Raw genomic sequence first — 25989 nt, 5'->3', positions numbered from 1 at the left:
GATGTCTTGTCATTTGGTCAAATAAAACAAAAAATCATAATAAAACAACAAAATGTTTGATGATCAAACAGCACCAGAAAAATATGACGTCGTCAGTCCTCCTCGAGGAGGACTGACGACGTCATATTTTTCTGGTGCTGTTTGATGATCAAACATTTTGTTGTTTTATTATGATTTTTTGTTTTATTTGACCAAATGACAAGACATCTTGTCATCGGAGTTGAATGGGTTAAGTGACATGAACCTAATTAAAACAGCATGAGTCTTAAATAAGACTAAAATCTTAACAATTTAAAACTTCAACAGGCATATTTTCTAGACAGGTTGAAGTTCACCAAACTGCCAATTGGTGATCCAGACGTTGACTGGGAGGAGACTGTTTATCCCAATCTTATTATTCACCAGTTTGATTATATACTTTGGCATTATGTAGTTGTACTATTCCCAAAGAACTGCACATCCCCAAATAGCATTCTCAAGTCTGAACAGGAAACAGTCTTTGATGCTTTGTTTATAATATTTTCTAGGCAAGGGGTATGAGTTTATTTTTTTCTATCGATCAATGGACAGTTTAATTTCATTACGTGAGTGTCCTTTTTCTGATCAAGGATTAAGCCTAATTCAGAGCAATTTTGATAATTTTTTTGTTTTGACCGTGGGCGCAATATAGCAATAGAAAATTAATTATTAATTTTGTAAATTATAATATATCAATGTAATATGCAAGTTTGTGAGCGGAAATAAAAAACAAAAAAGGTGCTAAAACAGATTTTGTAAGTAATGAAGTCATGTTGGACAAATGGTAAGCCATGTTTGTTATGATAGATGCTGACGTCGAAGAAATGAAAGGATAAATTACGTCTAACCTAAACTAAACTAACCTAACCTAACCTGTGTTTAATAAATCATTACCTGCAAATTAAATGTCATCCGGCTTGTCCTCGTTGTCATCGTCGTGAGAGACGTTGGCGGGCTTTTCAACCATTCTCTCAGCTTGTGGGGTATATATAGTTCTTGCAGCTTGAAGGAATGTATGTATCTCCGCTCCATAACATTCCTTCAAGAAAATGTACCTGGGGAGGTACTGTCGGAAGTACTGAGGCCATCAATTGACAAATGACAAGATGGCGTCCCGATCCTGTGCTACCGACTTTGTTCATTAGCATATTTGCTTATAGCAAGGTATTTTTTATTTTCATTTCCGCCCACAAAATTGCATATTACATTGATACATTTTAATTTACAAAATTGATAATTAATTTTCTATTGCTATATTGCGCCCATGGTCGAGACTAAAAAAAATACCGCAATTTCTTTATGGTAGATAATCAATTACCAATCCAACTCATACCTTACTAAACCCTCTACTGCAGTAGAAATAAAGCTGATTTCCTCCACTTGCAAGCATCTTTCATGCTACTCCTTCCATCCAGGGATACTCTATTTACCTGGAATTAAGTAAATACAACACAGGCACAATGGCAATAGCTCTTCATGGGAACCGATAAACAAGTGCCAGTTCCTCTTAATTTAGATAATTTTAGTGACTATTTTGTCATCATTGCACACATTTAAACGTTTTTACTTATTTGGTCTGAGGCTAACCAGGCTCTTGTTTCTGGGATCGCCTGTCCTCTTCTTTAAATATTGAGGTGATGTTTATCACTTTCCAATCTTCAGGTACCTCATGAGTAGTGAAAGACAGTTTGAATAAAATTTTTAATGGTTCAATGGTAAGGCTGGAAATTCTATTTTTTTGTACTTTTGTTTTGTGTACGTGATGAAGTCACGCTAAGGAAGTGAGGTCATCAGCCTTGTTTGGAAAATAACTATAGGACTTGTGATAGATAAAAAACGAAGGATAAAAAATCCCGCCATATAGTTCAGGATTCTGATTGAATGACTTTTTGGGAACAATCCTTATGGTTCCTTTCGCATTAGTAGGTTAAAATAGGAAGTCTCACTTCTCCGCACTTAATCCATAGCCGAACGTCCTTGAGGCATTTGAACAAATACCTGGGCATGGCATGCCCGCCAACAGATCAGAGCGTCACATTGAGTTGAAATACTGCTAGTTACAGGTAAGAGAAGAATTGTCCTGGCAATAATTGAATATATGATGGAAATAATTGCAATGTATATATTTTTTAGCTGACAGTGAGTTGAGACGCCGGTGCTTACAGGCATGATAAAATGGAGACTAAGGGAGTGCATTAAATCATAAATTACACCATTAGGGGGGGGGGAGTGCATAGTTACAAAATTGTAGTGTAGGGAGTGCAGTAATGTGCACAGACATTGCATGGGCAGGTGCCTTGGGCTGGAAATTGGGCATTTCACTCTTTTGTATTATTTGTATTTAGCAACTATCCGGTAGCTAGGTGCAACATCATTTTCCACATTGTAATTTCTGAATGGTAAGGAAATGGGAAAAAGTGATCGAAATATATGGAAATTCGTTATTTCCTTCTTTTCTTAAATCCAAATAATAGTGGGTTTTTAGTGCAATTACTACTGTGTAACGACATTACTGGACAGTGATATATATATATATATACATGTATATGTACATATGTATATTTATATATACATGTGATATATATATATATATATATATATATATAAGTATATATCTTATATACATATGTATACATATACATATATATATATGTATATATATATTATGTACATTATATATATATATATATATATATACATTATATATGCTTATATATATATATATACATATACATATATATATATATATATATATATATATGTATATATATATACATATATGTATATATATATATATATATATATATATATATATCACAACTAACACCACAGTCGGACGAAAGAAAAAGTTGCGTAAGCGGAACTATATATTTCGATTGCTACCTGCAATCCTCTTCAGTAGTACAAAGTGGCAGGGAGGAGGCTATCTTAAGTAGCAACCTCTTACAAAAGAAAGGGAACATGAGAAAATACAGAACATCACTGCCCCAACCCTAGTTGACCTGAGGCTGACACGAGGTCGGGTCAGGGGGAGGGGGAGGAAGCTTGTTGACAATATTTTTGGTGATGAATAGTCCTGAAATGATGTCTGGGGTCCATTGACCCTTGGAAATATTCATCGTGGGCAGATAATCAATTAATGTTGATTCCACCATTTTCCTTTTGAACCCACACCCTGATTTATAAATGAGATCAGATTTCTCCCAGTCCATCCGGTGATTAAATTTATCAACGTGTTGAAACACTGCTGAATTTATTTGGCCATATCTAATCGACCTTTTGTGTTCATTTAATCTTGTCGGTAGGTCTCTTCCCGTCTGGCCAATGTATGAAAGGTTACAATCTTTACATGGAAGGGAGTAAACACCTGGGATATGTTCTTCCTTCAACCTCTGGTGAACATTAACAACTTTTTTATTAATCGTATTAGGGTAGTTATGAATTAAATTTACTTTCTCTTTGGGAAGAAACTTGGACAATTGACTGATGGACTCTGAGAAGGGGATGACTAGGGGATTTTGTCTCTCTTTCTTTAACTTAGTGGAAGGGTGTTTGAAAAAACTTGCTCTGGCTTGACTAAGGGCTTTATCCAGAAACCAATGAGGGTAGGCTAATTTTGTTAATTGGGACTTGATGGAAGTTAATTCGTGTTCTAAAAATTGGATAAATTGGATAATGAAAAAGTCCAGATAACACAAATGTATATATATAATGCAAATGAAATTAGATAACCATCCTGAAAAAGATAAAAGACAACAGAACTATAGTTTTGCTTACCTTAACAATGTGTACAATGTATTTATAGAATTTACAGGATAAAGAAAGCATGTTATTTGTGGTCCATGGCCTCACTATCTGTAGTAAATCGTTGAACTCACCACAGGCACCAGGTTAGGGGATGTCTGTGGCAGAACTTCCAAATCTTTTGACAAGAGGAAAAAGCTAGAACAAGATTTGAGTTAATCTGGTCATGGTGGGGTGGGTATGCATGGAGACTTTGGGTGATTTTCAGCACATTTCTAATGAAAAAGTGGAATGCAATATATCATATCACCATCTCTATTAGTGTTACTACCTATTTTATGTCAGGTGGTGGCAGGTACAAAGGGTCTGTTTAGGTACAAAAGGACTTGAGTATGAAATGGTTTGTGTACGAAACATCCCCTATCCTATTACAGTGTATTACAGATTTTCAAAGAGATAGATGTCAATCATACAAATACATTTTTTCCAGGATGAGAATACCTATCACCATTTCTTTGGAAGAACTATCCGTAGATTCCATACGTGTCATACAATGATAAGGATCCAGTGTGACATCTGCAGCACAGCTATATCATGAGTCATCTTAGATATTGTGTGATGACCCACACTACAGAGAAGCCTTTCCAGTGTGACCTGTGTGATTATGTTTTCTCACAAAAAGATGTTCTCACAAAACATATGAGGACCCACACAGGAGAGAAGCCTTTCCAGTGTACCCTGTGCGATTCTGCTTTCTCACGAAAGAGTAATTTCACAATGCATATGAGGACCCACACAGGAGAGAAGCCTTTCCAGTGTGGCCTGTGTGATAAAGCTTTCTCACAAAAGAGAGATCTCACACGGCATATGATGATCCACACAAGAAAGAAGCCTTTCCAGTGTGGCCTTTGTGATTCTGCTTTCTCACACAAAAGTGATCTCACAAAACATATAAGGACCCACACAGGAGATAAGCCTTTCCAATGTGACCTGTGCAATTCTGCTTTCTCAGAAAAGTGTTATCTTACATATCATATGAGGAACCACACAGGAGAGAAGCCTTTCCAGTGTGACCTTTGTGATTCAGCTTTCTCACGAAAGTGTTATCTCACAAATCATATGAGGACCCACACAGGAGAGAAGCCTTTCCAGTGTGACCTATGTAATGCTGCTTTCTCAGTAAACGGTCATCTCACAGAGCATTTGAGGACCCACATGGAAGAGAAGCCTTTCCAATGTGTCCTGTGCAATTCTGCTTTCTCACGAAAAAGAAATCTCGCAACACATATGAGGACCCACACAGGAGAAAAGCCTTTCCAGTGTGACCTGTGCAATTCTTCTTTTTCACGAAAGGATGTTCTCACATTACACATGAGGATCCACACAGGAGAGAAGCCTTTCCAGTGTGCTCTATGTGATTCTGCTTTTTCACGAAAGAATGACCTCAGAACACATATGAGGACCCACACGGGAGAGAAGCCTTTCCAATGTGGCCTGTGCGATAAAGCTTTCTCACATAAGAGTCATCTCACAGAGCATATGAGGACTCACACAGGAGAGAAGCCTTTCCAGTGTGCCCTGTGTGATTCTGCTTTCTCACAAAATAGAAATCTCACATATCATATGATGGTCCACACAGGAGAGAAGCCTTTCCAGTGTGGCCTTTGCGATAAAGCTTTTTCACATAGGAGTCATCTCACACAGCATATGAGAACCCACACAGGAGAGAAGCCTTTCCAGTGTGCCCTGTGCAATTCTGCTTTCTCAGTAAAGGGTTCTCTCACAGGACATATGAGGACCCACACAGGAGAAAAGCCTTTCCAGTGTGACCTGTGCAAGTCTGCTTTCTCACGAAAGGGTCATCTCACACAACATATGATGACCCACACAGGAGAGAAGCCTTTCCAGTGTGCCCTGTGCAATTCTGCTTTCTCAGTAAAGGGTTCTCTCAAAGAACATATGATGAATCACACAGGAGAGAAGCCATTCCAATGTGACCTGTGTGAATCTGCTTTCTCACGAAAGGGTCATCTCGCACAACACATGGTGACCCACACAGGAAAGAAGCCTTTTCAGTGTGCCCTGTGCGATTCTGCTTTCTCACAAAATGGAAATCTCACACAGCATAAGGTGATCCACAGAGGAGAGAAGCCTTTCCAGTGTGACCTTTGTGATTCTGCTTTTTCACGAAAGAGTCATCTCACTAAACATATGAGGACCCACACAGGAGAGAAGACTTTCTAGTGTGTCTTGTACGATTCTCCTTTCTCATGGAAGATCTCACAGCACATATGAGGACCCACACAGGAGAGAAGCCTTTCCAGTGTGGCCTGTGTGATAAAGGTTTATCACATAAAGAGTCATTTCATAGAGCATATGAGGACCCATATGAAAGAGAAGCCTTTCCAGTGTGCCTCGTGCAGTTTTGCATTCTCAGTAAAGGGTTAGCTCACAGGGGACATTCCTAAACGAAAAAGCAAAGGCATAAGAGGGTCTGGGAGTTTTCCGACCAGCACCCTAAGGTTTGGGTCTTTTAATGTGCATGGATGTGGTACAGATGAGAGTAAAAGGGAGGAAAGATGGATGTGTTGGCTTTGAGTGAAACTAAGTTGAAAGGGAAGGGTGAGTGTAAGTTTGGGAGTGTAAGTGGGAGGTTATCAGGAGTGAAGAGAGGGCGAGGGAGGGAAGGGGTGGCAATTCTAGTAAGTGAAGAGATAGGTAAACGTGTAGTGGAGTGGAAGGAGGTTTCCTCAAGGATAATGTGGATGAAGGTGAAACTGGGAAAAGAGATGTGGGTCTTTGTAAGTGCATATGGGCCTGGCAGTGAGAAGAATGTAGAAGAAAGGGAGGCCTTTTGGATAGATTTAAATGAGTGCATAGAGGATTTAGGGAGAAATGTCAATGTAAAAGTACTGGGAGACCTTAATGCTAGGGAAGGAAATGGTCCAATTGATGGAGTGGTTGGGAAATGTGGAGTTCCAGGAAAGAATCGTAGTGGAGAGTTGATGGAAATGTGTCTAGAAAGAGAGTTGATGATAGCAAATACAGTGTTTCGGAAAAAAGTCAAGCATAAGTACACATGGGAGAGGGTGGTGGATGGAAGGGTGGTAGATAGAGCATTAATGGATTATGTAGTGGTAAATAGGATTATGATAGGAAGAGTTAAGGATGTACATGTGCTAAGGGGAGAGGGTGGGGGAATATCAGATCATTTTTTGGTGGAAGGTAAGTTGAGAGTGGAGGATAGATGGAGAAAGAGGAAAGGGACAAAAGGTAGGGAGGTGCTTAGAGTGAACTCTTTAAAGGAAAAGGAGTACAAGAAGAAGCTGAAGGAGTGGGAGGGAGTGAAGGATGGAGTGGAGCTAGGTGTGGAGGAGGAATGGGGATGGTTCAAGGAGGGAGTCACAAAATGTGCAAAGATGATGTGTGGAACAAGAAGGACAGGAGGAAATAGAAGGAAGGGTAGTGAATGGTGGGATGAGGGAACAAAGAAGGTTGTAGAAGAGAAGAAGCGAGCTTTCACACTTTGGTTACAAAATAGGACGAGGGAGTCATATGAGAGGTACAAAGAAAAGAAAAGAGAAGTAAAGCAAAAGGTGAAGGAGGCAAAGAGGAGAGCAGATGTGAAATGGGGTAAGAGTATGACAGAAAATTTTGAAAGTAATAAAAAGATGTTTTGGAAAGAAATTAAGAGAGGAAGAGGAGGCAAATCAAGTAGAGAAGAAAAGGTAAAGGTGCAGATGGAGAGATGATAATGTAGGAGAAGGCAGTAAGGGGAAGATGGGCAGAATATTTTAGGGAGTTGCTAAATGTGAAGGAGGATAGAGAGGGAAAGATAGCTGCAGTGGGAAATGCTAAGAAAATGAGAGTGATGAGTGAGGAAAATGGAGGAGAATTAAGGAAGGATGAAGTGAAGGCAGTTGTTAAGATGATGAAAGCAGGTAAGGCACCTGGTCTGGATGGATGCCATGCAGAATGTCTAAAAAAAGGAGGTACAGTGATGGTGGACTGGATGGTGAGGTTATTTAATGTTTGCTGGAGAGAGGGTAGAGTGCCAGAGGACTGGAGGAGTGCCTGTATAGTTCCTCTTTACAAGGGAAAAGGGGACAAGTGTGAATGTAGTAGTTTCAGAGGTATTAGCTTTTTAAGTGTAGTTGGGAAGGCTTATGGGAGGATCTTGATTGAGAGGATTAGGAGAGGAACAGAGGGAGTAATTGGTGAGGAACAGTGTGGATTTAGGACGGGTAAAGGTTGTGTAGATCCAATCTTTGTGGTAAGACAAATATGTGAGAAAGCTATAGGAAAGGGGAAGGATGTTTTTTTGGCTTTTATGGATCTGGAAAAGGCTTACAATAGGGTAGACAGAAAGGCACTGTGGGAGGTTATGCAGATATATGGGATAGGAGGAAAGCTTCTACAAGCTGTCAAGCGTTTTTACGAAAGTAGTAGAGCTTTTGTCAGGATTAGAAATGAAGAGAGTGAGTGGTTCGAGGTAAATGTGGGACTTCATCAAGGATGCATTATGTCACCCTGCCTGTTCAACTTATACATGGATGGGGTAGTGCGAGAGGTAAATGCAAGGGTGGTGGGTCAGGGATTGGAGATGGTTAAAGAAAATGGAGAAAAGTGGGAGGTGAGCCAGCTGTTGTTTGCGGATGACACTGCGCTTGTGGCAGGATCGGAGGAGGGATTGAGAAAGTTGGTGACAGAGTTTGGGAGAGTATGTGATGGATGAAAACTAAAGATAAATGTGGGTAAAAGTAAGGTGATGGTGAAAGTGGCAGTAGACTGGAAGTGAGCATTAAGGGAGAGCGACTGGAGGAAGTGGATAGTTTTAGATACTTGGGTGCAAATGTGGCAGGAAAAGGTGGAGTGAAGGTGGAGGTAGAATGTAGATTGAGAGAAGCGAGTAAATGCCTTGGTGGATTAAAGAGTGTAATGAGGAATAGACATTTGGGAATGGATGCAAGAGGAGACTGTACGAAGGAGTGATTGTGCCAACAGCACTGTATGGGGCAGAAACATGGAACATAAGAGAGGAAGAGAGAAGGAGTTTGAATGTGTTTGAGATGAGGTGTCTGAGAAGTATGATGGGGGTTACTAGGCTAGATAGAGTGAGAAATGAGGAGGTGAGGAGAACAGGGGTGGAAAGGGAGTTGGGAGATAGGGTTGATGAAAGAGTATTAGGATGGTTTGGACACATGGAAAGAATGAGTGAAGAAAGACTGGTAAAAGAGGTATGGAAGGCAGATGTGGAGGGAGTGAACATGAGGGGACGTCCTAGGATGAGGTGGATGGATGGGGTGAAGGGGGCTTTGGGGAGGAGGGGAATGTCTGTTGAGAAAGGATGGGAGAGGACAGAAGACAGGGGTGAATGGAGAATGGTTGTATATGGATGATATTGTGATGCATGAGGTGGAATGGGTGGGGGGATGGGGGGTGAGGTAGTATGTGTGAGCAAAAAAGATTTGACGCAGCCTGAAGGGATTTCTCCCCATCTTCTCCTTTTATGCAATGGGGGGACGGAGGGGGGTTCACCGATTTAATGAAGCGGCCTTGTTGTGGATGTGCTGTGTCTTGTGACACTGCTTCTGACCCAGGGCAGTGGACAGGGTGCAGGGATGACCTGTCATCTAGGAGGTGCTAAGATAAGAGGGAGGGTGGAGGGGTGTGGACTGTATTCAGGGATGGAATGGGTGGGAATGATTTTATGCCTTTTCCTTTTTGGCTACCTCCCTTGTAAGGGGGAAAAGCCTTGGTATATGTATGTATGAAAAAATAAAGCTTTACTGTTTTTACATATACAAGCATATACTCACAGTATTCTGAGGAATAACATAAATACACTTTCCTAACAAAAGAAAACATACAATTCACAGTTCACAGAGACTTAACAAAATTATATAATTCTAACACAAATAACTAATAACACCACTCTAGTCCAAGATTAATGGTTTACACTATACTTGCATAAAACTTGGTGCACTATCAACAGCAGCGAAGGGGTGAGACCAGGAAGTTGAAGTCCACAGGGGGTGTCGTAGGTTAGAGAGTCGGCTGAGGGCCGGCCCCTTTATATAGTCGAGGGGGTGTGGCTAATTGTTTCATGGTCATGGTTCAAAGACTGTTGGGGGGGGGTTATGAGATGAATTCAAAACTTCGATACCTGTAGTAGCAGGCAGGAGATTTGAAAGTCTCATTCGATTCATGGTTGGCTATAACACTTGATACTACAGAAATAACTTATTTGTCAGGTTAATGATTTCGAAAATTCTGTGTAAGAAAAAATTAGATCCAAAATTGTATCTAATTTACACAAATTGGTATTTGCTCTTTAGAATGAACAGTTTTGTGACTTGGTAAAGTTGATGGATATTGGAGGAAACTTTCTTGCATCTAGTGCAGACTGTGAGTGAGGTTTTAGTCTAATGAATCAAATAATAAAAAAAAAATTAGAAACCATTTAAAGAAATGTCATTTGGATATGCTAATGAGAGTGAAATGCTACCAATCACATAGAAAATCAGTCAGTTTACTGTGTATAGAATGGGTGAATGCCAAAGAGAGAAGAAATAAGGAGTTAGAAGCTAGAATTAAAGCTGAGAAATAGTGATGGGCTTTTTTATTATATACTGTATATGGTTATTTGCAAAGTTAGAGAGTTTAGATCATGGTAATCAATCATTAGTGTAATATCTTTACTTCATTTTGTAGTACTAATTAGAAAAATATAAAATGCATATTAAATATTTTGTCAGCTCTGTCATTGTTGTCACACAAAGGACTCATGAAATACAAAATCAATCAATGAAAAACGAATAAAAAAAAAAACAATTAGAATATGTCTAATTACTTGTCTCATTTATGAAAAGCCAAATTTAAAAGTTATTTCATATACACAATAAAATATTGAACTAGATGACATTCAGAGAGTGCATACCTCCACCAACATCAGGATCACAAAATGGATAAAGGTAATTTTGCCCACATTATAAATGATAGCAGGGGCCAAATTGTTTACAATCCGTGGAATTTGTATAAATCTGTAAATATCAGGGTCACAAATTTGAAGACACAATGTATCTGTATACATATCCAGAATACAAAGTCTAATAACTTGCTTCTTGCCCTAACATGCCTTTCCATAAAAGTTCATTGAAATGTGTTTATATATATATATGTATATACAGGGGGTCACCACAATTCGACAGGGATGGGGCAGTCTATCATTGGTCGAACCTGGGTTCTGTCAAATCATGATGCAGTTTTTTCCATAGGAATACATTGTAATTAGGGGGGATAGGGACTGACCTCCAACCCAGATCCCCCCAAAATATCACTATGACCTCTAACTTAGACTAATTTGGTAATATTAAAGGCTTCATTTTTATCTAATTTTGTTTATTAAACACATTAAGCTGCTGTACAGTACATTTTTGGTGATGGATGTTGTGGCCTGCAAGTAATCCCACAGTGACAAGGCACGCTCCTGCACGAGCCCCATGCTGATCGGCATTTTGCATTGTGTCCTGTCCTCTATCCACTTGATCAACATGTCCTCCATCGTGTCGAGACGGGAGTCCCTTGAGCCACGGAGAACAAAGAAAGTCGTGGAAGATGCTGATGCAGCGGCCTGGCGGTACTTGTCCCTGTTCTTCCAAATTGTTGATACTACTGTTGATCTTGGGACACCCATTTCCGCTGCAATGGCAGAATGAGCCATACCTGCCTCACACTTTCATAAGCTCAAGCTTATCTTTGAAAGGCAGGAAAGTGTGTTTCTTAGGGGTGGGGCCAAAGGTGGATTTGTGTGGCATGGTGGTGGAACAGCGGAGCGTGGCTCGCCTCGACGATGGCTGGGGCAAGAGTGGGACAGAGTGGCGCATCGGGAGTGGCGGCAAATTCGACCGGGTGCGTGGCGTGCGAGATTTGAATGTCGAATTGTCGAGTCTGGCCGTCGAACCTTGAGAGTTGGGTATAAATTAGCTACTGTCGAATTTGCGATAATTCGAACTGCGAACGGTCGAATTGCGGTGACCCCCTGTATATATATATTTTTAGTAAATGTTGCTAACAGACAAACCAACAAACAAATGCTGGGAAAACATTATTTTCTTGGTGGAGGTAATAATACACACTTAAGAATAGTGTGCATTTGCTTAACTGGTCATTATGGTGACCTGCATGGGTAGGAATATACTTTGCAAAGAAGTTAAACTTTGCACACAAGCAAATTTTTGTGATCGCTTGCATAACTAGGTGGATTTTTTTGCAAACATTTAATTTAGTAATAAAAAAAAAGTGCCTTGCCACACAGAAAAAAAAAAATGTCCATGCTGATTCTAGATATTACTTTTAAAGGGGAAGGTGTCACACCTTAGTGTGATCAAATATTTTATGTCTGCCATTGTCACACCCTTGTGTTAATATTGCAAAAATGATAAAAATTAGATGTATGTTACATTGTGCCTTGTGTTGAATTGTGTGTTGGCTTTTATTCACATTGTATTAAGAATTTAAAATTTTATGTTATCTATATTGTATTGCAATCATATTAAGAATCATGTGATGCTATATAGATTGTGTGCAGGTGTGAGAGGGGGAGAGGAGATATACATCCGGGAAGTGTGCAACTGTGTGCCGTGTGTTGAATTGTGTGTTGACTTATTCACATTGTATTAAGAATTATTTTTTTTTATATTACATTAGTTGTATTGCAATCATATTAAGAATCATGTGATGCTATATATATTGTGTGATGTGAGAGGGGAAGGAGAAGATATACATCTGGGAAATACATTCCCGACATCCAAGCCATTTATGTAAGGACTACCTGGCACTCCACTTAGATATATAGTATTGATGTCATTAACAAGGAATGAGAACAGGGTGGCCAGACATCCTATCTTGGGCAGGATAGTCCTATTTTTTATCACTGTTCTCCATCCTCTGTCATGTCAAGCAAAATTTTAATGTATAATTTTTTAAGCCTGTCAAAGAAAAATGGTATAAATTACCTTATGTATACTAAAGCAGTGAGAACTGGAGGCCACAATGACTATTGAGGTATTTTTATTATAACTGTATGTAGTTGCCGTTGGGAACACAATGCGCATGTTTGCAGTATTTGTGTACAAGTCAAGATATCAGTGAAGTACACATCAGAGCTGCAGACTCCAATTCTGATTCTCTGAGATGGTTAGTCTACCAAAGGCAGCAGTGGTGAGTGATTGACTTTATTTCTTGCTTTTATTAAATAGTGGTATTTTAGCCCCCAAAGGACTTGGATTTAATGCTAAAACTGAAAAGGTGAATTTCATGCACTTTGTATACTATGTCCTTGCACAGTGGATATTAGCGGTACAAGAAAAATGCAGTATAACATCACGCTACCAGTGCCACTGATAAACATAAAGTTAACACACATAATAGTACTGAACTCTTGTTGTCATTTTTCTGCCCAGATCAGTCAACTTAAGATGACAAAATAATGTCTGCAGAACTATTTGAAATGGATTATGAAACATCAGTCACATAGAGGTGTTAATTATGGAGTAAAAGTTGACAAAGAAATAGTGACTTATTGATAGTGAAAGGTGTAGCATATGGGAAATCTAAAATAAAAAGTCTGTGTGAAAACATTCTAGCACTATAGTCTCTACAGACAATAGGAGTATATCAAAGAACATAGTTTGCCCTTTTCAATAGAAACTGATCCTTCAAAGGAATATATAATAACTCATTGATAGTGAAGGGTGCAGCATGTGGGGGAAAATTTTGTGAAAATATTCTAGTACTGTATTCTGTATAAATACGTGGAATATATAGAAGAACATGGTTTGCCCTTTTCAATATCAACTGATGCTTCAAAGGTGCTGTTAGGCCAAATTTTTTAGATAGATAGTATTTTCATTTGCATTTTTCTGAAAAAAAAAAAAAAAATCTTTAGGCGAGATCACTAAGTATGATGGGTAAACTTCAGAGCTGGATGTGTTCCTTGGTGTGTTCCACTTTAGTTTGGCTGTGGTTAGTGCTCACAAACTATTAAAGCAATATATGTACTGGTATAGTATGTGGCCTACAAAATTTTTTTTTGCTATAGTATGTGGCCTACAAAATTTTTTTTTGCTATAGTATATGGCCTACTGGACTTTCTGTTTCAGTATGAACTTGTCTCTTAAGCTTGTTTGGGAGTGTTAACCCATTCAACTCCGATGACAAGATGTCTTGTCATTTGGTCAAATAAAACAAAAAATCATAATAAAACAACAAAATGTTTGATGATCAAACAGCACCAGAAAAATATGACGTCATCAGTCCTCCTCCTCGAGGAGGAGGACTGACGACGTCATATTTTTCTGGTGCTGTTTGATCATCAAACATTTTGTTGTTTTATTATGATTTTTTGTTTTATTTGACCAAATGACAAGACATCTTGTCATCGGAGTTGAACGGGTTAACCACGGCCAAACTAAACCAGAACACATGGAGGAACGCACCCAGCTCCGGTAAACTGCAGCTCTGCAGGATTCCATTAGAGGAATAATTTAGGGGAGTTGTGATATCTAAAGGTAAATTCAAGAAGTGAGATAACAAAATCTTGAGTTATATGAAGGAGGATTCAATAGTTTTATACATAGATATGAATGTGTTCACCAGCCATGTTTTATTTCTTGTGCATAGCTTGAATCATTCTCAAGCCCTAACCATTTCCAAACAGGTATGTCAAAGCATTCCCTAAGAAATAATTGAAATACTGTATATAGAAATAACTGGAGAATAATGAATATACATTGAATGCAATAGATATGAGATATCTAGAATGAGTCTCAAGCCCCAACCATTTCCAAATAGGGAGAAAATGGGTTGAGGGAGTGAAAACAAAAATGTACATAAAAAAAAAAAAAAAAAATGGGGCTATCATGTGATCAACTTAATCTACTCTGATAGAAATATGAAATTGTTAAGTGGAATTTTGTCTAAAAATGTTCCCTCCTGAAGATATAGAAAATATTAAGTTATGTTTGATAGGAAGTAGGTGAAATAAAGATTTGGATAAGTGGCCAGAAGGTTAGATCATAAGAATCCATGTTTTCTTAACTATGCCATTAGGCATGGACTGGTTCATCTCCAATAATCTTAAATCAATTGTATTTACTGTAATTATTGAATAAGAACTACATCTATTTTCTTTGTTCTATTTTTGTTACAATTTAATAATCAACAGATTGAAAACTTAAGATACTCTTTAATTACCCAACCTGGATACCACTACTACATCACAAATGGCCTTAAAGGAGGAGAATGTAATGAAATATTGTTTAATCAAGAGCATAATTTTTCAAATTATATGTTAGATTTAGGTGGTGGCAGCGATTACTAAAATAATTAGACTTGATATATTTCCCAATTCACCATTATATAGATATATTTGATTATCCTCATAGGATGTGCTCTTGATTAATTACTATTTTGCAGCAGTATTATACACATCTTGCCATTCCATTCATTAATTAAATATTAACATATAGCATATTGGCACTACATTTGGTTGATAGGAATGATGGGATCTAATAGATAAAACTATTGCATTACATTTTGTGTGCCAACAGTGGGGTCTAACTCAAAACATTTCCAGCATTACAGTGCAACAAAATATTTACTAAAACTATTACTTGACAATGAACCATCAAAGGCCAATAATATATATATATATACTATTTAAACCAAACACATCACGTCTAGATCTGAATAGTGTTTGCATACAGTGTGACTAAACAGGTGTAAACTATGTGAAATACAACACTGTCCATCAAAAAGTGAAAATGGCTCAAAACCTTATTGGTGCAAACTTTCTTGCTCGTATTTTGCACAATGCAACAAGATTTGCTACAGCTAAACTGGAAATTGATGCTGAAAATATTGTGCTCGATGTGTATGACCAATCCAGCACCTCAGCTAAAAGATCACATTTAAAGGAATTCTATGAATTTGTTGAGGTTGATAGTTTCACTTAAACCTACATTACTGTACACTGTACTTTCTTTACTCATCATCAGAGGCAGTGAAAGTTTGTTCTGGTGTGTGATGTACTAGGTTGACTCATTGAGGATGTTGAAACTACTGACACATCATAAGAGGTCTCTGAAACTTGCCATTGATTCGTTTTGGCTGGTAGGTCAGGTGATGGGCCAGCAGTGAGTTAGTTGCATCAATCCCTGCTGCAATTGACAGTCCGGGTACTGCTGCCATCCCTTCTTCATCCACAAGTGCGTTGAATGAATTCAACTCTTGCACAAGTTCACCTTCTGTTTGGTGATGGTAACCAGACAGGCCAGCATCCTCTTCTACCCAATCCTCCAGCTCCTCAACAGGAATAGAACCCTGTCCAGCTACAGCCAACATTCCAGCTACCCATAGTGCCACAGTTACATCAAAATCATGAGGCTAAGCTAGATTTTTTGTTTCATAGGCTTGCACCAGGCATTCATAAGTGTGGAGAAAGGCACTGCTTTCCAGTCCTCTGCCCAGTTATAAATCGCACCTTGAAGTTGCATTTCTTGAAATTGTTTTGCATTTTTCTCCCCCTTTTGTCTTCGTATGTCCCATTCTCCATAACGATGAGTCACTGCTGCAGGTAGAGGTTGTGAGTCTTGGAATCGTTTTGTACCTTCGATAATCCCCTGGTCCATAGGTTGAATCAAGGCAGTCATGTTTGGTGGCAGGAACAAAAACAAAACTACTACCACTATAGAGATAAGGTGGTTAACTATTTAATAAAAACATAATTTATTATCTTTTGAACTCTTAGTACATCTTCAGCTTGCTGTCTGCAAGGTCGATGAACATTTGTGCATGCACTGGCATATTTGAATAGTCTTTCAATCTAATGATTCATATCATGATACAGTTTTACATAATTTCAAAGAGGATGAATATTTCCTTTCCTCTTAGTCGAATTAGTTTTGGTGCCGCCATAAAAAGAAAGCTGGACAATGCATCCAGTTGTGAAGCACATACACCCCTGCAAACTGCTGTCATCGGCTGGACTAGCCTGAGTCATCTATTCACTACTGAAACACTAGACACGAGTGGTAAAGTTGATCATGTTCAACTTTATCAAAGCGTCAAACAAACGCTGTGAATTCATTTTAATCGCTAGCGAACAAAATCCATCTTGAAACAATTTCACCAGCTTGTCCAAAGTGAATAAAAGCAGCACTATATAAATAATGCTTGATATAACATGTAAAAAATCATAAAGTGTAATAAAGTATTATATATGAAATATAAAGATTAGAATAGAAATAGGAAAACAATATATAATATATATATATAAGATTTTTATGATCGTCGCATGCAGGACTCGAACCTACCGCTCGGGGACCAGAAAGACTACTGTGGAGTGCTTTAATCCTTTCAACTACTAAGACTAGAAAAGTCTTAGAACTCGAAACCATACTGGTTCCCGAAATTAGGAAAGATCACTCTCTATGACCTGATTTCCTATTTCACCCATAGGAGGGGGTAAAGACTGTAACAAATCTATTATTGGGAAATGGGGTCACAGAGAGTGATCTTTCCTAATCTCAGGAACCAGTATGGTTTCGAGTTCTAGGGCTTTTGTAGTCTCAGTAGTTGAGAGGGTTAAAGCACAGCCCAGTAGTCTTTCTGGCTGCTGAGCAGTAGGTTTGAGTCCTGCACATGATGGTCATAAAAATTATCTGATGTCGCTGTCCACTAGTGAATTTCTCACATATGTGTATATATAATATATGTATATATATATACATACAGTATGTGTGTGTGTATGTTTGTGTGTGTGTGTGTCAGGGCTGCTGTTTTGTAGAATTATGTACCAAAATGTAGAAAAATAGCGGCATGTGGCAACTGCATGAGGAAAATTTTTCAACATATCAGTGAGCTGCTCAAAAACATTTAAAAACTCAATCTGTTGTTTAAAAATTATATAATTAGTTATCAAATAATAAATGGTACATCAAAATATATGACTTTTAATCATGTTACAAAATATTGTACCCCAAAAGATAAAACATATGACTTTTAATCATGTTACAAAATATTGTACCCCAAAAGATAAAACATATGACTTTTAATCATGTTACAAAATATTGTACCCCAAAAGATACGTTTTTACAGTGTAGAAAAGAGTCTACGCTAAAGTTTCAGATTTCTTTATGCGATAATATAAAAAAGATTTTTTACATTTTACTGAATATGTTAGGGCATGAGGCAGCGGCAATTCTTGGACTATGAATGTGGGAGGCCCAGCTGAAAAACTGGGGGGAGGGGGGCATGGTCCTCCAAGGCACCCCCCTAGAATCGCCACTGCGTGTGACGCCGTGACACGGTCGGTAACACAGTAGTATTTACCAAGGTATATATATATATATAATTTAAAAATAGCATATACAAAAAAACTGGGGGGGGCCAGCTGAAAAACTGGGGGGGGGGGCATGGTCCTCCCAGGCCCCCTGCTAGAATTGCCACTGGCATGAGGGCCTTATATACATTCAAGAATATAGATAAACAAAAAGTAGAACCAACATTTTGTCAAAGTTTGACATGTATGAAAGTCGGCACACGCCCGAGGAAAATGTATGCCTTGGTATGACAACACTCTCCCATTCTACACAGCAGTGTAGAAAACATGGCAACCCTGGTATTTACCTAGTTGTATTTTACGAGAAGGGGAGCTACGCTCATGGTGTACCGCCATTGTATCTCGCAGTGTCTAGTTTGCTTTTAAACTCATGAATGGTTTTTGCACACACTATTTTTTCGTCCAGTTCCAAGTGTCCACCACTCTATGTGGAAAAATGTATGGTGGTGTCCCATCTTCATATCTCATTTTATCTAGACTGTTTTTAAATTCGTGTTTTGTTTTTGCACACACCACTTTCTCATCTAACTTGTTCCAAATGTCTATTACTCTGTGGGGAAAGCTGTTCTTTTTCAGATCTCTTCTATAACTGTTTTGATTCTCTTTCTGTATCCTCTTGTATTTCTACTATCCCATTTCATCAGATCCTCTATTTTGTAAGATAATCCTTACGTATTTTTGTTGAGTGACCTCTCCTGTTTTTTATACTTTTGTATTTAAGTTATACTTTGTTGTGACACTATGTACTTTGAAAATGTCTTAATAGACGAAAACGTTCAGTATTCCGATCTTTAATTTCCTCGTGGTTACAAGCAAAAAAAAAAATATATATTTATATATTATATATATATATATTATATATATATATTATATATATATACATATATATACATATTATATATATTATACATATATATATACATATATATACATATATACATATATATATATATATATATATATATATATATATGACACACATATATATTGACACATATATATTGAATACAAATAAAGGTATAACATGAAAAGTAGAAACACTATATCTTTTTATGTAACACATAATGGAATGAAAAATAAAAACCATAAACTCATTATGGGTATTTACCAGTGAAGCTGCGTAACTTGATTTATACTAATCTTGGTAATTGATTTGTACAGTACTGCAAAGTAGGTGATGGAGGCGATGATGTAATGCACTGCACAGCAAGGCAGAACATGTACAGCTCTTCTAAAGGCCTTTTCTGCAAGTGGTTCTTCAGATGCATATTCTCCTGAGTAGGCTTGTCTTTTTTCCTTGTGCAACTTATATACCTTGTGATACTCAGTTATTATTGTTGTTGCTGAGCTGTCCCTTCTCCATGAGGATCACCACAGCTGGAACAGGGTTTTCCCCACAAATCCTATAATGTGTATATTGTGTTGCTGACATGTGTGATTGTGTACAATGCAGTCTTCTATAATGTGTTTTAGTATGGGGTGAAGCACTGCATCCTGGATAGTTAACTGTGATGTGGTCATCCAGTCTCTGGAAGGTGGCTACACAGCAGTCTAGCCAAGTAGCATCTGCTTTTTCAGTGGAGAGAATATTCAGAGGGATGGGTATTAGGGGGTCTGGCATGCAGCAATGTATTGTTTTGATGTTTCTTGGCATGTGTGGGTGATCTGCCATGCAGTGTAGTGGGTGGGTGGGCTGTGTTTGTGGAAGCTGTGGCAGGTGTTTGGCTGCCTCTCATATTAAAGTGATACTTGACTTTGAGGACTTTTATATCAAGGTGTAGATGGTCTGTAGGTGATGTGTTTGTGCAGCCTGTAATTGTCTTTAGAGTGTTGTTCTGCATAGTCTGTCAGGTGTTGGGTTGTGTCTTGATGAGAGGGACCCATGTGGGGCTTACATGATTCATCACCAAATGTACATATTATTTTTATAGTGTACTGGTATTTTGTTTCATTAGAATGTTGTACTTACAAGTGATTTAAACTTGAGTGTAGGTGTGCATTTTGTTTATGTGATGTGTTGCTTGAATGACACGAAGATATCAAATGCTACTCCAAGAACCTTGGGTGTTTGCATGTGTGGTATGAGGGTCTTATATCAATAAAGAGGTGTGGTATTTGAGTTCTGCTGTCCAGTTATTGAGAAGGGTTTTGGATTTGGTTGGGGCTATTTTGAGTCTATTTGTGGTGAAACATGTGTGGAATGTGTCAAGGTATGGCTGTTTTATTTCTTTGTCTGTGTTATGGAGTGTGCATGTAATTATCTTGTCTGTGTAGGAAGAGATTTTTATTCTGAGGTATGGGGTATGGGTATATCATGATTAAATAAAGTGGAATGTTATGAGGTTATATCAAAATATGACTGCTGTTGCCAGTTTGGCCATTCCCCACTTCCAAATCTCTTGACATCTGGAAAAAACTGAAACAAAATTTGAGTCCTTCTGGTCATGGCGGGGTGGGTATGCATGTAGACTTTGGGTGATTTTCAGCACATTTCTGATGAAAAAGTAGACTGCAATATTTTATATCACCATCTCTGTTAAGATTATTACCTATTTATTGTTAGGTGGTGGCAGGTACAAAGGGTCTGTTTAGGTACAAAATGACTTGAGTATGAAATGGTTTGTGCATGAAACATTCACTATCCTGTTACAGTGTATTACAGATTTTCAAAGACATAGATATCAACCATATAATTACATTTTTTTTTTCCAGGATGAGAGTACGTATTACCATTTCTTTGGAGGAACTATCCATAGATTCCATGTGTCATACAACGATAAGAATCCAGTGTGACATCTGCAGCACAGCTATATCAAGAGTTATCTTAATGTGTAATGACCCTCACTACAGAAAAGCCTTTCCAGTGTGACCTGTGTAATTCTGTTTTCTCACAAAAGGATGTTCTCACAAAACAATAAAGACCCATACAGAAGATATGCCTTCCCAATGTGACCTTTGCAATTCTGCTTTCTCAGAAAAGTTTTATTTGACATATCATATGAGGACCACATAGGAGAAAAGCCTCTCTAGTGTGACCTACGGTCATCTCACAAAGCATAAGAGGACCCACGTGGAAGAGAAGCCTTTCCAGTGTGTCCTGTGCGATTCTGCTTTCCCAGTAAAGGGTTCTCTCACAGCACATATGATGACCCATACGGGAGAGGACCTGTCCAATTCTGCTTTCTCAGTAAACGGTCATCTCACAGAGCATATGAGGACCCACATGGAAGGGAAGCTTTTCCAGTGTGTCCTGTGCTATTCTGCTTTCTCACGAAAGAGAAATCTCACAGTACATATAAGGACCCACACAGGAGAGAAGCCATTCCAGTGTGACCTGTGTAATTCTTCTTTTTCAAGAAAGGGCGTTCTTATATCGCATATGAGGACCCACACAGGAGAGAAGCCTTTCAAGTGTGCCCTGTGCGATTCTGCTTTCTCACGAAAGAGTCGTCTCACAGCGCATATGAGGACCCACACAGGAGAGAAGCCTTTCCAATGTGGCCTGTGTGATAAAGCTTTTTCACAGAAGAGTCATCTCACAGAGCATATAAGGACTCACACGGGAGAGAAGCCTTTCAAGTGTGCCCTGTGCGATTCTGCTTTCTCAGTAAAGGGTTCTCTTATTGAACATTTGAGGACCCACACAGGAGAGAAGCCTTTCCGTTGTGCCCTATGCAATTCTGCTTTCTCAGTAAAGCGATCTCTCACAGAACATATGAAGACTCACACAGGAGAGAAGCCTTTTCAGTGTAACCTGTGCGAGTCTACATTCTCACGAAAGAGTCATCTCACACGGCATATGATGACCCACACAGGAGAGAAGCCTTTCCAGTGTGACCTGTGCAAGTCTGCTTTCTCACGAAAGGGTCATCTCACACAGCATATGAGGACTCACACAGGAGAGAAGCCTTTCCAGTGTGACCTGTGCGAGTCTGCCTTCGCTCGAAAGCGTCATCTCACAGAGCATATGATGACCCACAAGGGAGAGAAGCCTTTCCATTGTGCCCTGTGCAATTCTGCTTTCTCAGTAAAGCGATCTCTCACAGAACATATGAGAACCCACACAGGAGAGAAGCCTTTTCAGTGTAACCTGTGCGAGTCTACATTCTCACGAAAGGGTCATCTCACGCAGCATATGATGACCCACACAGGAGAGAAGCCTTTCCATTGTGCCCTGTGCAATTTTGCTTTCTCATTAAAGGGTTCTCTCATAGAACATATGAGGACCCACACAGGAGAGAAGCCTTTCCAGTGTGACCTGTGCGAGTCTGCTTTCTCACGAAAGCATAATCTTAAAACACATATGATGACCCACACACGAGAGAAGCCTTTCCGTTGTACCCTGTGCAATTCTGCTTTCTCATTAAAGGGTTCTCTCACAGAACATAAGAGGACCCACACAGGAGAGAAGCCTTTCCAGTGTGACCTGTGCAAGTCTGCTTTCTCACGAAAGGGTCATCTCACACAGCATATGAGGACCCACACAGGAGAGAAGCTTCTCCAGTGTGCCCTGTGTAATTCTGCTTTCTCACGAAAGAGTAGTCTCAGAGCGCATATGAGGACCCACACAGGAGAGAAACCTTTCCAATGTGGCCTGTGTGATAAAGCTTTCTCAGAGAAGAGTCATCTCACAGAGCATATGAGGACCCACACGGGGGAGAAGCCTTTCCAGTGTGCTCTGTGCAATTCTGCTTTCTCGGTAAAGTGTTCTCTCACAGAACATATGAGGACTCACACAGGAGAGAAGCCTTTTCAGTGTAATCTATGCGAGTCTACATTCTCACGAAAGGGTCATCTCACACGGCATATGATGACCCACACAGGAGAGAAGCCTTTCCATTGTGCCCTGTGCAATTCTGCTTTCTCAGTAAAGGGTTCTCTCACAGAACATATGAGGACGCACACAGGAGAGAAGCCTTTCCAATGTGACCTGTGCGAGTCTGCTTTCTCACGAAAGCGTAATCTCACAGAGCATACGATGACCCACACAGGAGAGAAGCCTTTCCAGTGTACCCTGTGCGGTTCTGCTTTCTCACAAAATCGAAACCTCATACAGCATAAGATGATCCACACAGGAGAGAAGCCTTTCCAGTGTGACCTCTGTGATTCCGCTTTCTCACGAAAGAATCATCTCACAAGACATATGAGGACCCACACAGGAAAGAAGCCTTTCTAGTGTGCCATGTGCGATTCTGCTTTCTTAGTAAAGGGTTTTCTCGCAGAAGATAGGACCCACACAGGAGAAAAGCCTTTCCAGTGTGACTTGTGCGAGTCAGCTTTCCCACGAAAGGGTCATGTCACACATCATATGATGATCCACACAGGAGAGAATCCCACCAGTGTATCCTTTGTGATTTTGCTTTCTCAGTGAAGTGTAATCTCACACAGCATATGAAGACCCACACAGGAGAGAAGCTTTCCAATATGACAAGTGCAATTCTGCTTTCTCATTAAAGGGTAATTTCACAAGGTATATGAGGAACCACAAAGGAGAACAGTATTTCCAGTGTGACATGTGTGATTCTGTTTTTTCTAAAAAGGGTAATCTCACAAAGCATATAAGGACCCACACAGGAGAGAAACCTTTCTATTGTGTCTTGCCATTCTCCCTTCTTACAAAGGTTATCTCACAGAGAATATGAAGACCCACACAAGAGAGAAGCCTTTTCAGTGACCTGTGTGATTCTGCTTTCTCACTAAAGGTTATCTCACAAAACATATGAGGACCCATCCAGTATGACCTATGTAATGGAGATTTCTTACAAAACAATCACCTCAAATATTAGGTGATGAGCCATACAGGAGAGTAGTGTGACCTGTGCAATTCATATTTTTTCACAAAAGAGGTCTCTCAAACTTCACATGGTGACTCACGCTTGTCAGAAATTCCAGTGTGATATGTATGATGAACAATGTGCCTTCTAAATTCTGTGCCTATGTGTGTGCACACTTTTTTTTTTACAATGAATTCACAGGAAATGTGTGCACACAAGGTATTCAAGATGAAATTGAAATGTTTTAATCAAAGAAATTAATTATATATTCGTAATTTCATAATGATGAATTCAAAAGAAAATATGTAATTTTGAGATTGTAGTGACAATTACTCATCACTAGTACTTGTTCAGTCAAGTGACTTAAATCGAGAAGCATGTTATAATTTTTTCCTGATGGGCTGATAATTATAATAAAAAATACTTGATACAATTCCTTTGTTTTTTATTTGGCAAAGAAAAAAAATCAGTAGAGATTCCTACAAAGACCTCTTCAAGAATAACAACATGAGCAAAGAGGATACTGATGAAAAAAAAAAAAAAGTTTTGTAATAGATAAAAGCGCAACTTTGAAACAAAGTCAACGCAAAGATTAGAAGTTTGGAAATATAGTAAAGGAAGAGAAAGTTCCTGGAAATGTCCATCCCAACTTTCTATGCCTTTGGTGATTCTAGATATCACTTTAACTTTTAAAGGGGAAGGTGTCACGCCTTAGTGTGAATATGATGAAATATTTCATGTCTGCAATTGTCACGCCCTTGCGTTAGTATGGCAGACATAATAATAATTGTGTGTGTGTAACTGCCTCGTGTTGAACTATGCATTGGCTTTCATTCACATTATAATAGGAATTTAAAAATTTGTTTATATTACATTAGTTGTATTGCAATCATATAAAGAATCATGTGATTCTATATACAGTATATTGTGTAGAGGTGTGAGAAGATATACACCCGGTAAACACGTTCCCGACGTCCAAGCCATTTACGTAAGAACAACCTGGCGCTCCGCATAAATGTGCAGTATTGACGTCATTAGCGAGTGTTATATAAGGGAATGGAAACAGGGTGGCCAGACGTCCTACCATGGGCAGGACATCCCTGTTTTTGATCCCTCTATCCTCCGTCCTGCGCCACATCAAGCAAAATTCTAACATATCCTTTGTGAGGCCTGTCTAAGAAGAATGATATAAATTACCCTACATACACTAAAGCAGTGAGAACTAAAGGCTACAATGACTATTGAGTTTTTATTTTTATTTTTATTATTATAACTGTATGTAGTTACCGTTGGGAACACAACGCTCAGGTTTGCAGTGTATGTGTACAAGTCAAGATATCAGTGAAGTACACATCGGAGCCGCAGACTTCGATTCTTATTCTTTGAGATGGTTAGTCTATTAAAGGCAGCAGTGGTGAGTGGACTTTATTTCTTTGGGTTTATTGCTAAAAGAAGAAAAGGTGAATTTCATCCACTTTGTACACTGTGTCCTTGTGCTGTGGATATTAGCGGTACAAGAAAAATGCAGTATAACAAGATGCTACCAGTGCCACCGATAAACAAAGCTAACACATGTAATAGTACTAAACTGTCATTGTCATTTTTCTGTCCATTTCAATCAGCTCGAGACGACAAAATAATATCTGCAGAACTATGTAAAATGTATCATGCTATGAAACATTATCAGTCCCACAGAGGTGTTGATTTTGGAATAAAAGTTGACAAAGAAATACATAGTGATTCATTGATACTGAAGGGTGTAGCATATGTGAAATCTAAAATAAAAAGTTTGTGTGAAAATATTCTAGCACCGTCTTCTGTACAAACACGAGGATAGCAACTGAACCTTCAAAGAAATATAACTTATTGATAGTGAAAAGGGTGCAGCATATTTGGGAAAAAATTGTGAAAATATTCTAGCACTGTATATTGCATAAAAACATGTGGAATATATCGAAGAACATGATTTGGCCTTTTCAATAGCTACTGAGGGTTCAGAGGTGCTATTAGACCAGAAATTTTAAATGAATACTATTTTCATAGAATTGC

At 38.7% G+C, this 25989-nt stretch overlaps 1 protein-coding gene across 1 annotated transcript; it reads left to right on the top strand.

Moving 5' to 3' along the window:
* The first annotated feature begins 4142 nt into the window (after window positions 1-4142).
* On the top strand, window positions 4143-25605 carry LOC143030395 (uncharacterized). Its single transcript, XM_076193544.1, has 10 exons — window positions 4143-6005; window positions 11237-11401; window positions 11508-11673; window positions 12887-12960; window positions 14446-14482; window positions 14990-15068; window positions 15544-15761; window positions 20300-20376; window positions 20879-21029; window positions 21180-25605. The coding sequence occupies exons 1-10, from the start codon at window positions 4357-4359 to the stop codon at window positions 23340-23342; spliced, it is 4779 nt and encodes a 1592-aa protein (XP_076049659.1). The 5' UTR covers window positions 4143-4356; the 3' UTR covers window positions 23343-25605.
* Window positions 25606-25989: the final 384 nt, after the last annotated feature.

The sequence above is a fragment of the Oratosquilla oratoria genome, chromosome 12 (genome assembly GCF_046742065.1).
Source record: "Oratosquilla oratoria isolate Oo_2021 chromosome 12, ASM4674206v1, whole genome shotgun sequence".
NCBI lineage: Eukaryota > Metazoa > Arthropoda > Malacostraca > Stomatopoda > Squillidae > Oratosquilla > Oratosquilla oratoria.
This window is presented reverse-complemented; position numbering and strand designations above follow the sequence as displayed.

Coding starts and splice junctions, on each gene's coding strand:
- LOC143030395 (XM_076193544.1), top strand. CDS start 4,357: ATGAGTCATCTTAGATATTGTGTGATGACCCACACTACAGAGAAGCCT. Junction 11,402..11,507: donor GCTGATGCAGCGGCCTGGCG/GTACTTGTCCCT, acceptor CACTTTCATAAG/CTCAAGCTTATCTTTGAAAG. Junction 15,069..15,543: donor TGGCCTTAAAGGAGGAGAAT/GTAATGAAATAT, acceptor GTGACTAAACAG/GTGTAAACTATGTGAAATAC.